General features: G+C 41.7%; 2 protein-coding genes and 1 non-coding gene across 3 annotated transcripts in view; all 3 read left to right on the top strand.

Moving 5' to 3' along the window:
* The first annotated feature begins 273 nt into the window (after positions 1 to 273).
* On the top strand, positions 274 to 11597 carry meox2a (mesenchyme homeobox 2a). Its single transcript, XM_073485509.1, has 3 exons — positions 274 to 1204; positions 5821 to 5993; positions 10653 to 11597. The coding sequence occupies exons 1-3, from the start codon at positions 649 to 651 to the stop codon at positions 10869 to 10871; spliced, it is 948 nt and encodes a 315-aa protein (XP_073341610.1). The 5' UTR covers positions 274 to 648; the 3' UTR covers positions 10872 to 11597.
* On the top strand, positions 7150 to 7221 carry trnaw-cca (transfer RNA tryptophan (anticodon CCA)). Its single transcript has one exon. It is a non-coding gene; the product is annotated as a tRNA-Trp (tRNA).
* Positions 11598 to 15780: 4183 nt separating the features above from the next.
* agmo (alkylglycerol monooxygenase) overlaps positions 15781 to 17085 on the top strand; it is a 55713-nt gene continuing 54408 nt past the window's right edge. The window contains exon 1 of the mRNA XM_073484816.1: positions 15781 to 16148. Within this exon, the coding sequence (XP_073340917.1) occupies positions 16029 to 16148 (120 nt within the window). The 5' untranslated portion in view covers positions 15781 to 16028. The remainder of the gene's footprint in view (positions 16149 to 17085) is intronic.

Here is a 17085-nt window from a genome sequence, read left to right as displayed (position 1 = left end):
CCCCCCAGCCCCTCTCTCCCCAGCCCCACCCATGAACCATTATGGCTGTTTTCTTGCAGGAAAGTAAAAGATGGCCACCGGAGGTCACATCCAAGTCCAAAATAAATTGCCCTCTTTCCTGAGGCTCAGCCATTTTAATAGTACAGATTTATTGTGCTGTGCTTTTTGGAGGGTGATCATATGTATGTGGTCAGTAGCGCGTATGCAGTCTGTGACCCAGCCTCCCTCTCACGTTACACCCTATTTATAACATCCCCTCCGCCGGCTCCCCTCGTTCTGCAGTTCCTAGGAACCTCCTTCTGCTCCCAGCCTCGAGCTCCAGTCCCCTCTTCCTCCTGACATCTGAGAGGCTCTGCTGCAGCTTATCCTGGGCTAACTGTTTATCCTGTACAGCCTGGCAACTGGCCGCATGCTCCGGATTATCACAGGACACCCATTTCAAAACACACTTTACTTTCTGCTCTGACTATTCGAGAGTATCTGAGTTTTTTTTGACAGAAGGAAAAAGTTCTGGGATAGTCGAGGGGAAAAAGAGAAGCATCTTGGATATGTGCTTGTGATCTTTTTGCTTTTGCTTGATTTAGTAACTTTATCCTTTTTTACTCGCCCTTCTCGCCTTTCCTGGAGGGCCGTGTGTGTTTGCACACCATGGATCACACACTCTTTGGCTGCCTGCGGAGCCCCCACGCCCCGGCGCAGGCCCTGCATCCCGCATTCACCCAGTCTCCCCTGACTCTGCACGGACGCTCGGACCACGTCTCCTACCCTGACCTGGCCTCCTCGTCCTCCTCTTCCTCCACCTCCTCGCCGTCGCCCTGCATCATCTCCAGCTACCCGGTGGATGACGGCCTCTTTGCCGGGCAGCACCACCACCACCACCCCCACCGCGGCCACCTGCCCTCCCAGCAGCATCACCACCCGCCTCAGCACCACACATCTTGGCATATCCCACAGATGCCGTCACCTGGCAGTAACACACGCCACAACCTTTGCCACCCGCACTCCCACTCATCCCATGACAACGGGCCCACACCCCCAGACCTGGGCCACCCTGGTGGGCCAAGTATGTGCGCCAGCACCCCCAGTCTGGGCAGCGGCAGCACCCCTACAGGGGCCTCCTGTGTGCCTGCTGATTTTGGCAGACAGACTCTGTCACCTGCTGAGGCCGAGAAGAGGAACGGCAAGAGGAAAAGTGACAGTTCAGGTAAGAGGAGCTGAGATCAGAGTTTATTATTTCAGTTCTTTAAGCCAAGGAAGAAAATCTGGAACAACTCTAACAGCAGAGATTTGATTCCTCACCTATTTTTTCTTCAAATATTTTGAATAAATAAGGTGTTTGTGAGACATTGCATAACTAAAGACTTAAAATTCTCTGGTGGTATTTCCAACTTCTCTTTGTTCAGTCTTATTGTTAGTTAAACATCATCGCACAGCCTAAATATCAGCATTTTAGGAAATTCCAAGCAGAGCTCAAGAATAACACAAACATCTGTACTTGTCATTATAAATCTTTCAACACATAACTGTTGAGATTTTCCTCAGCTCTGATAGAAAAACAAAAAACTGTCTGAAAAGCCGTTCGTAGGTGTCGGCTGACGCGCCGGGAGGCTGAAGTGTGGAGCAAAGGCCACATCGGGGCTGTGTGGGCACATCTGACTGCTGCCATGTTTTGTTTTAAAAATCACATCTGGTTTGTTGCGACACTCTTCAGAGGGCAGAAAATGAGGCACACAGTAAAGAATTAATGTCACGGATTGTAAAAGACTACAGCGGCGCCTCGCGCCACACTAAACACCCCGACAGACCTTCAGGCTTTTCAGCTTATTTTCTTGTCTAAATCTTGCAGTTAAAATAAAATGAAAGGACTCAAGTATTGATGTAATAATTGGATGCAGCGTTGATTTATTTTTAACTTACTTTTATATGGATTTTAAATGATTTTAACACCACAAGTTGTTTTGCCATTTTAACTTGTGACAAAAATCTAGTAAATTGGTTTATATTTATATAATCTACCAGATGTTCTGCACAGTGCACCTGCGCTGTGAGCTTTAAGGGGTCTTTTTTTTGTTTTTAGGACATTTGTGACTTTGTAAAATTTGTGACTCTGCACCTTAAGGCTGTTTCAGGTGTTCCAACCTTAAAGTCTTAAAAATCCTTTGCAAGTTTGTCAAGTTTTACAAGATAATCTGTAAAATTTGGCTTCAAATTGTCTTGAAATAGGGACACAGTCTTTAAATAACCTGTACATTAATTATAATATACTCAAATCCCCCCCCCAAAAAACAAACAGATTTATTTGAAAAAAAACAAACTGAATTTCTTTGCATATTGATGATGAAATCCCTCTTTAAAAGACTGCTGCCAAATAAGTAAGACCTCTCTGATAACCTGCAGGACATTTCCAACCTGCAGTCCCCACAATAATCAATCACTGCATGACAAACTGCCAGCTCAGCTCGGGTCGCGGGAGTTCTCGCACGGAACATGATATTAGTGAGAGCTCTTAAGTTTTCCAGGGAAAGTGTGCTCGCCGCTCTCTCAGTCCATTTGAGGATTGCGGGTCATCGGCACCGATCCTGCACCCTTTTAAAGGCCTCTTTGTATGCACAGCGTATCACCTGCGCCGGAGCACTGACTGATATCCCCGTGTGCGATCGTTTTTCGCTCAGGATGCTGGTGGTCACCTCAGAGGACGTCAAAGTCCCTCCTGCTGCATAGTTTACACAACTCAAGTGTGCAGAATATAACAGGAGTCCTCACTGTGTGTCTGCCCTGGAAACGTGTTTGTAGGTTATAAAACCAAATGCTAGTAAGAGCAGGAAAATTCCCAGCATTCACTGATTTCACAGGACTCCAACAAAATTATATAACAAACAGAGCTTCTTGAGAGGCTATAAGGTGTCATTTCTTTGGTTAATAGTTATATTATGTCCTGTGTCCACATGCAAAATGTTGCAACTGTAAGTTTTATTCCACAATCCAATGCACCACCTCCGATTTCCTTTCCTCCTTCGTGAAATCATTTGGAAACCGAGCTTCTGCTTCCAAATCCCACTTCCCCTGTAACAATAGTTACTGCATACTCATTACATGTGCTGTGCATTCTCTCCACGCTTACACCAATCACGCTGATTATTGGGCCTAACTAGGCTGCTGACTCAATCAGCTGTCTAAATATTACACCGCTGCCAGTTGCATGAGATAGAGCCCCGATTAGGTTTCACCATCTGGACACAGAAACCTGAATTTAGATACAGAAATAACAACAAAACCTGAGAGCTCATTTCCATGCTAGTTTGAAGCATCTCAACTTTCGGTGTCTTAACACTCGCTTGTGATTGTTTCCTCAAGGAAGGCCGCAGGGTGGGCTAATGAGATGAGCCAGCTCCTTGGTATTTTCGGGTGTCTGGTTTCTTCATTTTTTGCGGCCGAGCTGCAGAGTTTTTTAGTCCTATAGAGTGTCACTCGGTGCACTTTGCTGAGTGTCTGGGTTATATTTGCATAGACTCGTGCTGTCATGGGAGTGGTCGTTGTTTTAAAAAAGTTACTAGATTTTCTGTGTGGAACAATAAAAGGTGCTTGAAGTCTTATTTTGTTGCGGCGGTGTTGTAAAAAAACGAAGAGTGAGGTGCCCGAAGGCTTCTCGCTGGCAGGCTTTCCCTCGGAGACGCTGTAGAAAAAAACACTGCGGATGTGTTGGTGCATCTGAGTTCAACAAACACGCAGTTTGTCTGTCATGAGAAAATAAACCAGGAAAATCAATATTTTTGCTGCAGAGTACAAGGCAATATTTTTGCGAGGGTCCCTCCTGCACCGAGCTCAGTTCATTTGGGAACCCTAAACGACGTGCCCGTCCCGTCTGGGTGCGTGTATTTTCCTCATATTATTCCTCCTTTTTTGTGGAGAGATGAAAGTTACAGCGGGGACCTAATTGCTGTGGTGTAGTGGCTGTGTCATAAAAGCCCGCCGCTCGTTTTAACTCCAGGCCTGCTGGTCTAAACCAGCTGGCTGTGTTATTCTTTTATTTCTCCTTACACAATGTCTGTGTTTACCAGAGAGAGCGGATAAATACGACTGAAGGCCCTGCTTCAATCAGCCACACACTGTTTGGAGCCCTCGGCTTGAAATTACAGGGGAAGGGAACGGCAAGGTCAAGGGGGGAGCTGGACCCAGGCTGCGGGTCAAGCAATGATCTGTTTCATTTGGTAAAATTCATGTGGGAATTCTTGCAGTTTATATATCTGTTTGTCCTTGGCTCTGAAACTGTGTGAGTGACATACAAATATAACTTTTGTAGAGCAGTTTCAGTTTCATCTTCTCTTTAGACTCTCAAGGGGGCTATTATGATCTGAAAAAACGTAATTAGAAGGAAGATCCTTTTTCTTACACAAAAAGCAGAACCAACAGGAGCCCCTCTGGGTGCAAGTCTTGGGTGAAGAGATAGTCGTTGCTTCAGGCTTCGCAACATTTGCGAGCCTGGCTCCGGGCTGCAGGACTATTTACAGTTTGGCTTGACGCAGGCCTGCTGGATTAACACACACGACAGAACAGGACCGCAGATGAATTAGCATGCAATCACTGCTGCCTTCAAGTGCAACGTGCAACTGAAGCGTGTCCAACAGAGAAACCACAAAGGCTGCGCACAATAGGAAAGTTTTGGAGGGTGAATTAACCGTACGTGTTTTTCTTCAGAAAGCTGGTGGAAATAACAAAACAAAAAAGGATTTTTCCAGAGTGATGAGCTAAAGTGGAGACGACATGCTGGGGATTTTTATTTTTAAATTCTTTCACGTGTTTATCCCACATTTTTTGCCAGAACTTGCCTTGCTGGTGCTCTCACGTGTATTTTTTTGTTTTGTTCAGCTGTATTTTAATTGAAGTCTAATATACAACACATCCTCTATCTTCTACTATCTATCACATTTTCAAGTAACATTTAAAGTTATGTGAAATTATGTTTTGAAGACCTTTGCCTGCAACCTCCCAATATTTAGAAATGTTCATCTTATTCATCCAAAGATTGCAGGAAATAAGTTTCAGTTACTGGTGTTCTGAAATCTGCAAAGAAAGTGTTAATCAGACGATGGGGACAAAATGTCACAGATAGTTGTACTAAATGTAAAACTAAAGTAAAAAAGAAACTCGAAAATAATGTTATGTATCCTGCAAAACCATATCCATATATAAAAAATAATAATCACAGATGTAACAATTTTGGCGTGTTGATATGAAAACTTTCTCTTTTTTCAGATTAAAATGTAGAAAAAGATGCTTGAGTGTCATTTATAATTATTAAGTCCCCTGTGGAGTTTACTGTTCCAGCACACTAATCTCATTTTACTAAGTCTGCTGTTAAACTGGAAAAACATCCCGCCTCCGTGTTTGATAACCACAGTCGAGGGATGATTATGTGTATATCATCCGATATATCAATGTTGGAATTATTTTTACTCGCTACTTTCAGGTGAGGTCTCAAGAATCCAGTCTGGGTCGGGGTCTAGTTGTAGCAGTAGATTCCTTTAAGACAAATTAAACCCATGTTGGCAGTATAAGCGCCAGCCTATTGTAACAGCACAGCTGCCACAGTCAGACGCACATGTGTAGCCGCCCATGAGTCCTTCCAGCCACTTAAAGTCTTCATAAACAATGACTGAACAATAAAGTGTGATTGACAGCTCCCATTGTTTCTCTTACCTCGCCTCTTTTCTCCCCCCCTGCCGACTTGCACCTGCCACATAACATTCGCTTTATTTTTATTTTTGTTGCATATAAATCTGCTCTGAGTGGAATAGAAACCTGTGTGGTGTTTGGTTTCAGAGTCCCAGGACGGGAATTACAAGTCAGACGTGAGCAGCAAACCCAGGAAGGAGAGGACGGCGTTCACCAAGGAGCAGATCCGAGAGCTGGAGGCCGAGTTCGCCCACCACAACTACCTAACCAGACTAAGGCGCTACGAGATCGCCGTCAACCTCGACCTCACTGAAAGACAAGTACGTTCCCCACCCGCCGCAGATTGTTTCCCCTTGGGCTCAGACATTACTGAACCCCCCCATTAGCACATTAATGCCATGTTGTGAAAACAGACTCGGCCTTGGGACGACGACGAGGCTCCTCGGCTCGCTACTGTGTTTTCGTAACTTCGGTGCGAGGGGCTATTGTGCTCCAGATGTGGCTGTGTGACGGGACTATCATATTCCAGATGTTCCTGTCTATTCTTTCAAGCGGGCCACAGTCAAGGCAGGGATACGGGTTGAAGGAAGTGCTGTCTAGCAAGTCACTTCCTCTCCTACACTACCCCTGCAAGCATAAATTGGTCTCAGAGCGTGGGCCGCTCGTTGTAAAACGCAGACACATGAAATAAATAACAGGAGACAAATGGTCGGGGGAAGGAAACGTCGTACAGCCTGTTGTTCTCTGACACCCGTTTGGAAGCTATAAGTCACACTTAGTTGACACCTTGCCAGTGATATTTTGCGGTGTGATACAGTGCAGATTGAATGTAAAGAACAGACGAGTGAGAAGCGAGGATAAAGTTTCAGGTGATGCCTCGGATGTAAATCACAACTTAAAGGAACAGTTTTCCCAAAAATTCAAATTTAGATTCAGGTAGTCTAAAGTCCCCAGCCACTGCAGTTCAGCTGTTTAGGAAAATGCTTCAACACTGTTTTGTTGTGAAGCTTCAGAAATGTTGTCTTCACCTGACTTTCTATCTGTGTGCGGATGAGGAGATAATGATCGAATGAACTGTTCCTTTAAGTTTTCCAAAGATAATCATGCGTGAGCGATATATATTAAGTGTTTTTAAGGATTTATGTATCTTATGTCATGCTGAACTAAAATGTATCATGATAGCCAAGTGCTTCCAAAACTTACAGATAATAACTCTGGTAGATGTTTCTGATTGTGGACATTTTGGTTGTAAGCACATGGAAGTAATAACATCAGCTAAAGGCTCCATCCCATTTAGTACCAGGGCCCTGCTTTTTATCGTGCACGCTGCTTCAATGGTGCAGCTCACTGTGGAACCTAAATGGATCAGAGCCATGTTACTAGATACACCTGCTTCTCCTGCAATCGCATATTAAAATGTCTGCCGTGAGAAAGGTTAGTACTATCTCAGAAACTGAAGCTGTTTTTTTCAGCTTAGACTCTGTGGCGCAACGGTAGCGCGTCTGACTCCAGATCAGAAGGTTGCGTGTTCAAATCACGTCAGGGTCAAACTACTTTTCACAAATTTCCCTGTTTGCAGGACTAATAAAGTGATTCTGATTTAGTAAATACATCACATAAACAATAAACATCTGACTGCAGCTTGTCACAGCCTGATATACATCGACATACGTCTGTCACTGTTCCCAAAACCACTTGAACATTTCAGCTTACTGGTAACAGGTGCCAAAAGGACCTTTGTCATACTCTACAGTCGCAGTTGGCTGTGTTTAGGCAAGAAAACTGTTTGGTTAAGTTTAGGAAATCATTGTGGTTCATTTTAAAGTAACTACGTGACTTATGTAACTTCAGTTACGTACCCTGACCGTCTCCCTACGGGGACATTTTTGCCCTTAAAACTACTTCACCTGACTTCCTCCTTTGCTGCTGTTATATAACTACAAAAACAAAAAGATCGCCTTCTTACAACAAACGAGTATGAGTCGTAATAACCTGCTCTCACAGTCGACCTATATGGTTGTTAATTGCTCCACAGTTTGATCCATTCAGGGCTGGGTGATGTGGTTTTAAAATATTATCATGATATTTTGAGGCTTTAACGCAGTAAAAGAAATATATAAATATCTCGATATATGAATCTCTTTGTAATTAAAAATCCAATATCACGAGAGAATGTGAGTAATGTTAAGAACGTCAGGCTTAGCTGCTCAATTCCCACTTGAGCCAACCATGCTAAAAATGTACAGTCTGCACCCACATTTCTGTGTCAGGCTGCAGATAAAAGTGTCCATCTAAGGAAATCTCTCAGTGAATAAAAATGTCTGCATGCGCATGTAGGCCTGTCAGAGTAATGCGAGTAGTAAAAACCTGCACGGTCGCATTAAGACTCTTACTCCTCAATCTGGAAGCGACTGGAAACTGTGACATGCAAAGTGATAAATGCGTCATAAATCGTATAAGTAGCCCTTCTGCTTTTTCTTCATATTACGAAGGTGTAAAAAAACTGTGCAGAAATACTCCTAAATACCACCACGTCAGGAGAAACTCCATTCAACTCCACAGGGCCACCGAGCACACAGTTTGCCATTGTAATTCCACTGAATCCTTCTCCCAGACTGATGCAATTAATCTTTTCGTGGCTCGAAGCCGCATAAAATGTGCATGAAATTTCTTCAGCTCATGCAGCATGAGTTGCGTGTGACCTCAGTTTTGTCAGGGAAAATATACAGCAGGAGATAGTGAGGTAAATATTGGCAATACAAACAGCTGGCCAAGGAGCTTGATTTATGCTGCATGAGCTGTTTGGAGAAGTTTGATGGATGTTTTATGTCTTTGTAGGCCGTGAAACCTGGAGTATATTCAAAGATGGCAGAAGTGGAGCCACAGGGCCCAACTTCTTACATGTTTGGAGTTAACACCAGCATGGGAAAGGAAGAAAAAAAACACTGAATCAAATATTTGGGATCAAAAATAGGCTGCATTTGGTTCAAAAGTTTTTGCAGACCTCTAAATTGCATGTAACGACTATTTTAACAGAATTTAAAAGACAATATTTCACCGTGAAGTCGGGAGTAACAACACACTGAGATGTAGTCGGTTAAATGCTGTAACCGTACGCCACCTTAAAACCAGATTCAGCCCAGTTCTAACCTTGATGTCTACAAACCTGATCACATCAATTCAGTACTTGTTCTTTTAAAAGAGAGTACAACTGCATATGTAGTGTTTTAAAAAGTACCCAAAAGACATACAGTAAAGATATTGTATTAAAATAGTACTTGAGTAAAAGTCTTAGTATCTTAGATATTAAATGTACTAAAGGATCAAATGTAATTTTCTGGATATAAATGTACTTAAGCAGCAAAGAGTAAAAGTAAAAGTAGATTATGTCATGTATGTACAGCTGCTTGACCAATTATCAGATCTGATACTCAGCTTTTTTTATATATATTTTATTTTATTGATCAGTGGGTTTTGTAAAATTTGTTTTGGTATTTTGCCAATAAAATTGATTCATTTAAAAATGTGCTACTTTGGCACTGATACAGCATGTAATCTGCAAAGTAACTTGTTACTAAAGTTATCAATAAATGTAGTGGAGTAAAAGTATAATATTTGCTTACAAAATACACAGTGGAAGTATAAAGTAAAGTACAAATACCTCAAAATTGTACTTAAGTACATTACTTGAGTAAATGTACTTAGTTACATTCCATCACTGTGCACATGTGGAAACAGTAGTATAAAGCCTTCCAGATGAAGCTGCATGTAATCTGATTAATCGCCTCCAGTGATGTCACTCAGTGGCTAAGTTGCATTGTGCTCCCTGAGACCTGTAAACACACTTTAATGTAGGAAATTGATGGAGTTACCCTTTAAGTACTTAATTGATTATCAATTGTGTGATTCTTGTTATGTTTTATGCTCTTAAAGCAAAAGATGATGGAAAGATGGCTCAGCTGTTCTTCTAACCCAGGGCTGTACAGAGTGGAGGTCACCAGATAAATTACTGTTCATGCTGTTTTTATTTTTGGTGAGGTAGAAAAGCTCTTTAAATGTGTGGGACCTCTAATTCCTAATAATCTTGACACTTTGTGCAGGAAGTCGGTGAATTAAGGGAACTTCCTATTAGGTCCGAGGTCTTCAAGAAACTGAAACAAGTCCAGCTGCCTACGATATATCACTGAGATTAGTTCGTTTGGCTTGTGGTCCAACTTTAAGTTTCATTCTTGGCCGTCTGAAGGAAATGATTTGTGCACTCTTTTTCTCACTTCTGGATGTTGATGTCAGGAATCTGGAGTTTGATGCGATGTGTTGTGACCTAACTGTGAATTAGCAGCACAGGTACAGTGCTGGTGAGTCTGTGCACGTAAGCCTTGAGGATCACATGTCTGGTTTGACATCAGAGTCGAGCTCATATAAGCGATCCTTTGCTGGACTCTCACTCCTCCTCTCCTCCTCTCAGAAAAGGCCCTGAGGCTTGTAAAGAATCCGATGTGATACTCAGCACGGCGTACGCCCCTGACGTTTAAGACAAACGTTTGTGCTGTCAACTAACTTCCTGACCATGTGACCGCTCGGTCCCCTCGGAATGACACTCCCCAAAAATAAACCCACCCCACCCTGCGTGACAGGAGCGAGCCTCCCCTCCCTCTCCTCCCCCCTCTCTTCGGGTGCATGTGTCGACACTCAGAGGGCCTCTGCTGCTAGTTGACGTGTAAACCGTTTTAAGCAACAGCTTAATCATCAATCTGAGAGACGTAAATATGGCCGTGGCTGTTGAGTCAGGGAAAAACCGGTAGACGCCAAGTGGCAGATGGAACACAACATCCACACATAATTACTGCTGGAGAGAAACAGCAGCCAAAAAAGCTGGTGTCAAGCAGGGAAGGCTTCCTAATTGTTTTTTTAAAATTATTTATGTGACTGTTTGCTCTCTCATTAATTTGACATTTTCTGTCTGCTTCACCCCCCGAAAGGTGAAGGTGTGGTTCCAGAACAGGAGGATGAAGTGGAAAAGAGTGAAGGGCGGCCAGCAGGGGGCGGCAGCTCGAGAGAAGGAACTGGTGAATGTGAAAAAGGGGACGTTGCTGCCGTCAGAGTTCTCCGGCATCGCAGCGCTCCACCACTCGACGGACTCCTTAGCCAACGAGGACAGTCAGGACAGCGACCAGAGCTCCGAGCACGCTCACTTATGATGCACTCACACCCCGGCCCCGCCCCTCCCTTAGAGTACAGGCCCTGCCTCAGGACCGTCCTTAGAAGGACTGCTGTTTGCTGATTCGCCATCGTCATACAACGATGCTAAATAAGTGTACAAATGTACAGAGGAATGACGTGTGTTATGTAATGCAGTCATCACGCAGGCAAAAAATGGAAATTTCAAGAAGTGAGCACATAAAGGAGGATGTTGACATATTTTCAACGTGCCATTGGTTAAAAATTTCCTTGATATGCGCCCAATAAATGGGAATAAGATAATTAAAATGTGATGTTTTGGCGACACAAACATTTTGGAAAATCATATTTAGTCAAACTGTTGTAAACATTCCATATTGTGTGCCTTTAAAAAGAAGCAGACGAAGGTTTTGATTTGCACTGTTGAACATCAGTCTGCACTTCACTCAGTTTTAACTGTATAAAATGTAAATTACAATGTAATTGAGTTATTGATCCAATCACGGTGCCAGGGAAATCTAATTTGCCTTGCTAATATAAGTGATCTGTAAATACTTCTCAGTAATGTCTTAACCTTAACAATAATTTTATACCCACACTATTCAGCTCACGCAGTAATAAACACTGACAGTTTTTTGGTCTTTTCTGCCTGGAGATGACATTTTGTAAAGCAAATCTGGATCCTGAAATAAGTATTTTATTAAATCCTTTCAGGGAGAATTGCAGATTGAATAAAATTTAACCAGTGGTAAAAAAAAAAAAAAAAAAGGAATCCCATATGATTCATAACTCTTTTTCCATCCGTGCAGCCATCCATCCACTTGAATCCAGGCTGATGTGTGTGTGTCATGAAATGAAACCGTGATGAATTAAACATTGCAGAGAGTGAAGAAAGCTGGTGATGGGGGTGCATGCTAAATTCACCTTTGCCTCGGGGCAGGGTCGGGACTCCTGCCAAGGCTCGGAGAGAGAGAACCCGCAAAGGATCGGATTCTGTTACAAAATCCAGTTGAAAATAATTTCAGGACTTGATCTCATCTTTCACCACATTGTGATTGTGCATTCTAATTTGTTGAGGAGGAACCTCACACAGCATGTGAAGGGGTTTAATTTTTTTCCCTGCTTTCACCCCAAAGAAACCCACAGGATGCAACTGCAGTTCAGCGCAGAGTATTCACATATATGGAGGACGATCTCCGCTCGGCCTTAATAATCTAACATGTGCACAATACCGGCCCAGTTCCCACAGACAAAAACGTATTCATACACAAAGTATGACACATAGCAAACTCATCTCCAAACATGGTCTTCCAACTTCACCAGCAGCAACCAAACCAAACCAAACTCCTGATTATTGTCTGTTTAACAAAAACAAAAACACATTTAGCCTCAAATCTTCAATATGTGGCTTTAATTTCACATGTTATGATAGAGACAGCTGTCCTGCTTTAGAGGAAAATTCATTCATTATCTTCTCAACCCAATGCCAAAGGAAAGTTGGGTGAAGTTTTTAAGACCACAAAACATTTCTGGAGCTTCACAGCAAAGCAGTGTTGCAGTATTCTCCTAAACAACCGAAGAAGACGGGGGAAAAAAACATACAATGGCTCCAAGTGTCCAGAAGCCCTGAGATCCCAAATTGATTTGAACAGACGTTATTTACACCCTCGACGTACAGTCATGCGCGCTAACACTTTTAGTTTAGCAGCTAGAGTGAAGACTTTGGCTTAAAAGGGTTTTAAATAACAGATTTTCAAATCAATTTGGGATCTGAGGGCTTCTGGAGCCATTTTATGTTCTTTTTTGGTTGTTTTTTTAATGTTTTTAAAACCATCCCCGTCTACTTCAGTTGTTGAGGAGAATGCTACAACACTGTTTTGCTGTGAGGCTCCAGAAATATGAAGTGGAAACGTCACCTGACTTTCCATCAGCATGGCGGTGAGCTTTTCCTTTAACATGCCTCTTGAAATGTGACAAAAGTGAGCATTCATGAGGAAGAACAGTACTAATGTTTTGTGATGCCATCATAAATCTACAGAGCCCCTCGTACAGCTGACATTTCTTTCATAACCATGACATAACCCGCCTGTAATCTGTCCTTGAATCCCACCCTCAGGCCTCGTATCTGCTCTGTATCTGCTTCAGATAATCTACAGCGACTGGCTCCATCTTCTTTAACGACAGTTTTAATCTGAATGTCCTGACCTGTTCAGTTGTCCACCAGCTATCTCCACTAATAGCCACTAATTAACAACCACACTGTTACGAACAACTTTTACATCACGATGTCCCAAAGAACAAAAGGTCCCAGGACCCCCGACTCTTTATCTGCACTCAGCTGGTGAGATGTTAATTATTAATATGAGTGACCCATGCTGAAGTTAAAACAACGCAACACTTTCACTACTTACTCCACTAGATTTATTTGACAGCTGAAGCTAATATTCTCAGAATCAGACCAATATTTTACACAATATAAGGACACAAAACTGTTGTCGGTCAAAATCTTTAGTCATTTATTGCATCTATTTCTTGAATTTCTCCTCCATAGGATCCGTAAAGATTGTCTCAAAGATTTCTCAGGCTGTACAAAACTTTCCTTTTCCCCCTTTGTTGTCTCATTATCATCTTCGTCTGATCTGCCAAACCTCCAAACCTCTAGCCGTAATTAAGGACTAGAGTTGCAGCATTTTCAAGGTATACTGCGGTATGACAGCTACTGATTATCATACCGTGTGTATTTGCTTATTTACAGTATTTTCTACCATATTATTGTTATCAGATAAAATAATATTTTGAAGTTTATATCAAGTTTCATGTCTGTCAGGACAAAATATTTTGGGAAATTCTATAAAAACGTTTGTTCAACCAAAGAAACCTGTTTTGTTTTCATTACGTTAACGTTCATTGTAACTGATAAAAGTAGTGTAATAATTGTATAATACCTTGAAACTGATATTTTCTGAGATGTATGGCAGAAAAAGTTGCGACTCAGAGGACACAGAGGTCACGTCTGTCTGCTTATTGTGCCAGAGAGCAGATAAGCACATTTAAGAAAAAATGTCAAACTAGCTTTTGTCTTTGAATTTTACCACTTTTAAGCAACTACAAACACACTACATCCAGTCTTTAGGTTGGGAAATACAGGGGAGGAAGTAAATAAAACATAAACATGGAACATTTTAGACAAATTAATAAAAATACAGACATGTCTGGTGTCTGATTTGACTCTTTTAAGCAACTAAAACCACATTCTCCAACCAAAATAAGATTATAAAATATGGCTGTTCTGGATGATAATCTTGTATCTATAAACATTTTTGTTTGGCTTGATCACATAATGACACTGAGACACTGTCCTTTGAGTTTTGGACGAGGAGCGAGGTTAGATAACTTTGTGTAATGTGATGTATGGCAGAAAAAGTTGCGACTCAGAGGACACAGAGGTCACGTCTGTCTGCTTATTGTGCCAGAGAGCAGATAAGCACATTTAAGAAAAAATGTCAAACTAGCTTTTGTCTTTGAATTTTACCACTTTTAAGCAACTACAAACACATTACATCCAGTCTTTAGGTTGGGAAATACAGGGGAGGAAGTAAATAAAACATAAACATGGGACATTTTAGACAAATTAATAAAAATACAGACATGTCTGGTGTCTGATTTGACTCTTTTAAGCAACTAAAACCACATTCTCCAACCAAAATAAGATTATAAAATATGGCTGTTCTGGATGATAATCTTGTATCTATAAACATTTTTGTTTGGCTTGATCACATAATGACACTGAGACACTGTCCTTTGAGTTTTGGACGAGGAGCGAGGTTAGATAACTTTGTGTAATGTGATGTATGGCAGAAAAAGTTGCGACTCAGAGGACACAGAGGTCACGTCTGTCTGCTTATTGTGCCAGAGAGCAGATAAGCACATTTAAGAAAAAATGTCAAACTAGCTTTTGTCTTTGAATTTTACCACTTTTAAGCAACTACAAACACATTACATCCAGTCTTTAGGTTGGGAAATACAGGGGAGGAAGTAAATAAAACATAAACATGGGACATTTTAGACAAATTAATAAAAAACAGACATGTCTGGTGTCTGATTTGACTCTTTTAAGCAGCTAAAACCACATTCTCCAACCAAAATCTTATTTCCTACAATGTAGAGAGGCTTTTCAGTCTTTAAGCTGGGAGATAAAGGAGTAAATAAAACAAAAATATTGAACATTTTAGGCTAATTAATATTAAAATAGACATGTGTGCTGTCTGATTTGACTCTTTTAAGTAACTTAAAATACATTACCCCACCAAAATGTTATTTCTAACAGTGTAGAGAGGCTTTTTTAGTCTTTAGGTTGGGAAATAAAGGGTTTAAAAGTAAATAAAACATAAATATTGAACATTTGAGGCTAATTAATAAAAATACAGACATGTCTGGTGTCTGATTTGCCTCTTTTAAGCAACTAAAAATATATTCTCAAACCAAAATGTGATTTCTAACAGTGTAGAGAGGCTCTTCAGTCTTTAAGTTGGGAGATAAAGGAGTAAATAAAACAAAAATATTGAACATTTCAGGCTAATTAATAAAAACACAGACATGTTTGGTGAATAAAGTGAGAAATCCCGTGGTGCGTTCACGGGGCCTGGGGAACCTGCAACTTTAAATCCTATCTGCGGCCCTGCTGAGCTCCTCTTACCCCTCAGTGACTCGTGAACTTCACACAGAGGGCTGATTGTGTTGATTGTGTGAGTGTGAATCATATGAACACACGGATGACCTGCCTGCGGCTGTCAGGAGGCTCAGCAGCCTGAACAACAGGCTGTAAACAAACTCTCGCGAGATCCAGTGCCACGGATTGCGAGAGCTGGAGAACCACTGCGATCAAAGATAAAGTGTCCTGTTATAAAGTGAGGAGTGTCCGCAGGTGAGCGCTCAGTGACCCGCTCCTGCCGCTGTGGACTGTCACCGGCTCGGTTTCCTGCGGGACAGAACTTTCCTCCTCAGCTCTGACTCGCTCCTGTGTTTCATAACTGACCCACTTAAAGTCCCTGAGGGGAAAAACAAGCAGGTCAAACAGCGAGTAGAGGATTTAGTTTTGAACGGGACGAGCCCGCTGTGAGCCCGCACACCTGCACAGGTAACAGCAGCTCACCTGCAGCAAGCTGCGAGTCAAGTCAATGGCTGAAGCTATGGAGCTGGGCTCGGTGTCCAGAGGGTTCCGATCCATGTTCTCCATGCTCACACCGAACGAGTCATCTTTTCAGAAGGTGGAGGATGTTCCTCAGTATGTGCAGCAGGTGCGTACAGCCTCACCTTCACTCACACACTCGTACAAACACAGGTGATGATGTCATCTGCTCGAGGAAGAGCTCAGAAAAATCACACAACAAACAGTTTACATGAAAACGACAAGTTTCAGCTGCTGCAGTTATTATAATGTAATATATTTAACAGTTTTAAAGCGACGTTATGTAACTTTTTCACCTTGAAGTAGCAGCTACAGAAACATGCTGACGGTTGCACTCAGAACCTGTGGGGGGCGCCAGATCGCACAAAAAATTGCAGATTTCTACATAATGTACCTTTATTTCTTGCTATTTTTCAAACGAAAGATGGAGAAAATTCACTCGTTCAAGCGGCGGTCGAATGGATGTGAACATTTTCTAACCAGTTTGATTTTAAGACACAATGAGAGTCGGGACAAGCAGACGTACTAATTCAAAATAAGATTATAAAATATGGCTGTTCTGGATGATAATCTTGTATCTATAAACATTTTTGTTTGGCTTGATCACATAATGACACTGAGACACTGTCCTTTGAGTTTTGGACGAGGAGCGAGGTTAGATAACTTTGTGTAATGTCCAGCCAACCTGGAAACTGATCCAACTCTAGTTCAAGCAGCTTAGATGTTAAAATTTGTGGCTTTTGTTTGTTATATATGCTGTCCAGCTGGACATGTTTGGATTAAAAGCAATTTAACTACAAATCTTTGCTGTATTTTCTGATATTTTGCAGTCAGAACTAATCAATCAATGGAGAAATGAATCTGTAGATTAACTATCTGATCATGAAAATAGCAGTTTTTGAAGGTTTTTTATCGACATGTCGAAAAACTCCAACAGTGCTGCTGCGAATCTACATTATAGATGAATACATTAGAATTTAATTACTAGTTTTGTCTATGAATGTAAGAAGTTTCCCAGAACCTGAGTGGACGTGTCTAATTACTTG

Source organism: Pagrus major, chromosome 17, assembly GCF_040436345.1.
Source record: "Pagrus major chromosome 17, Pma_NU_1.0".
Classification (NCBI taxonomy): Eukaryota; Metazoa; Chordata; class Actinopteri; order Spariformes; family Sparidae; genus Pagrus; species Pagrus major.
Note: the sequence above shows the minus strand (reverse complement) of the source record. Positions and strands in the feature narration are given on the sequence as shown.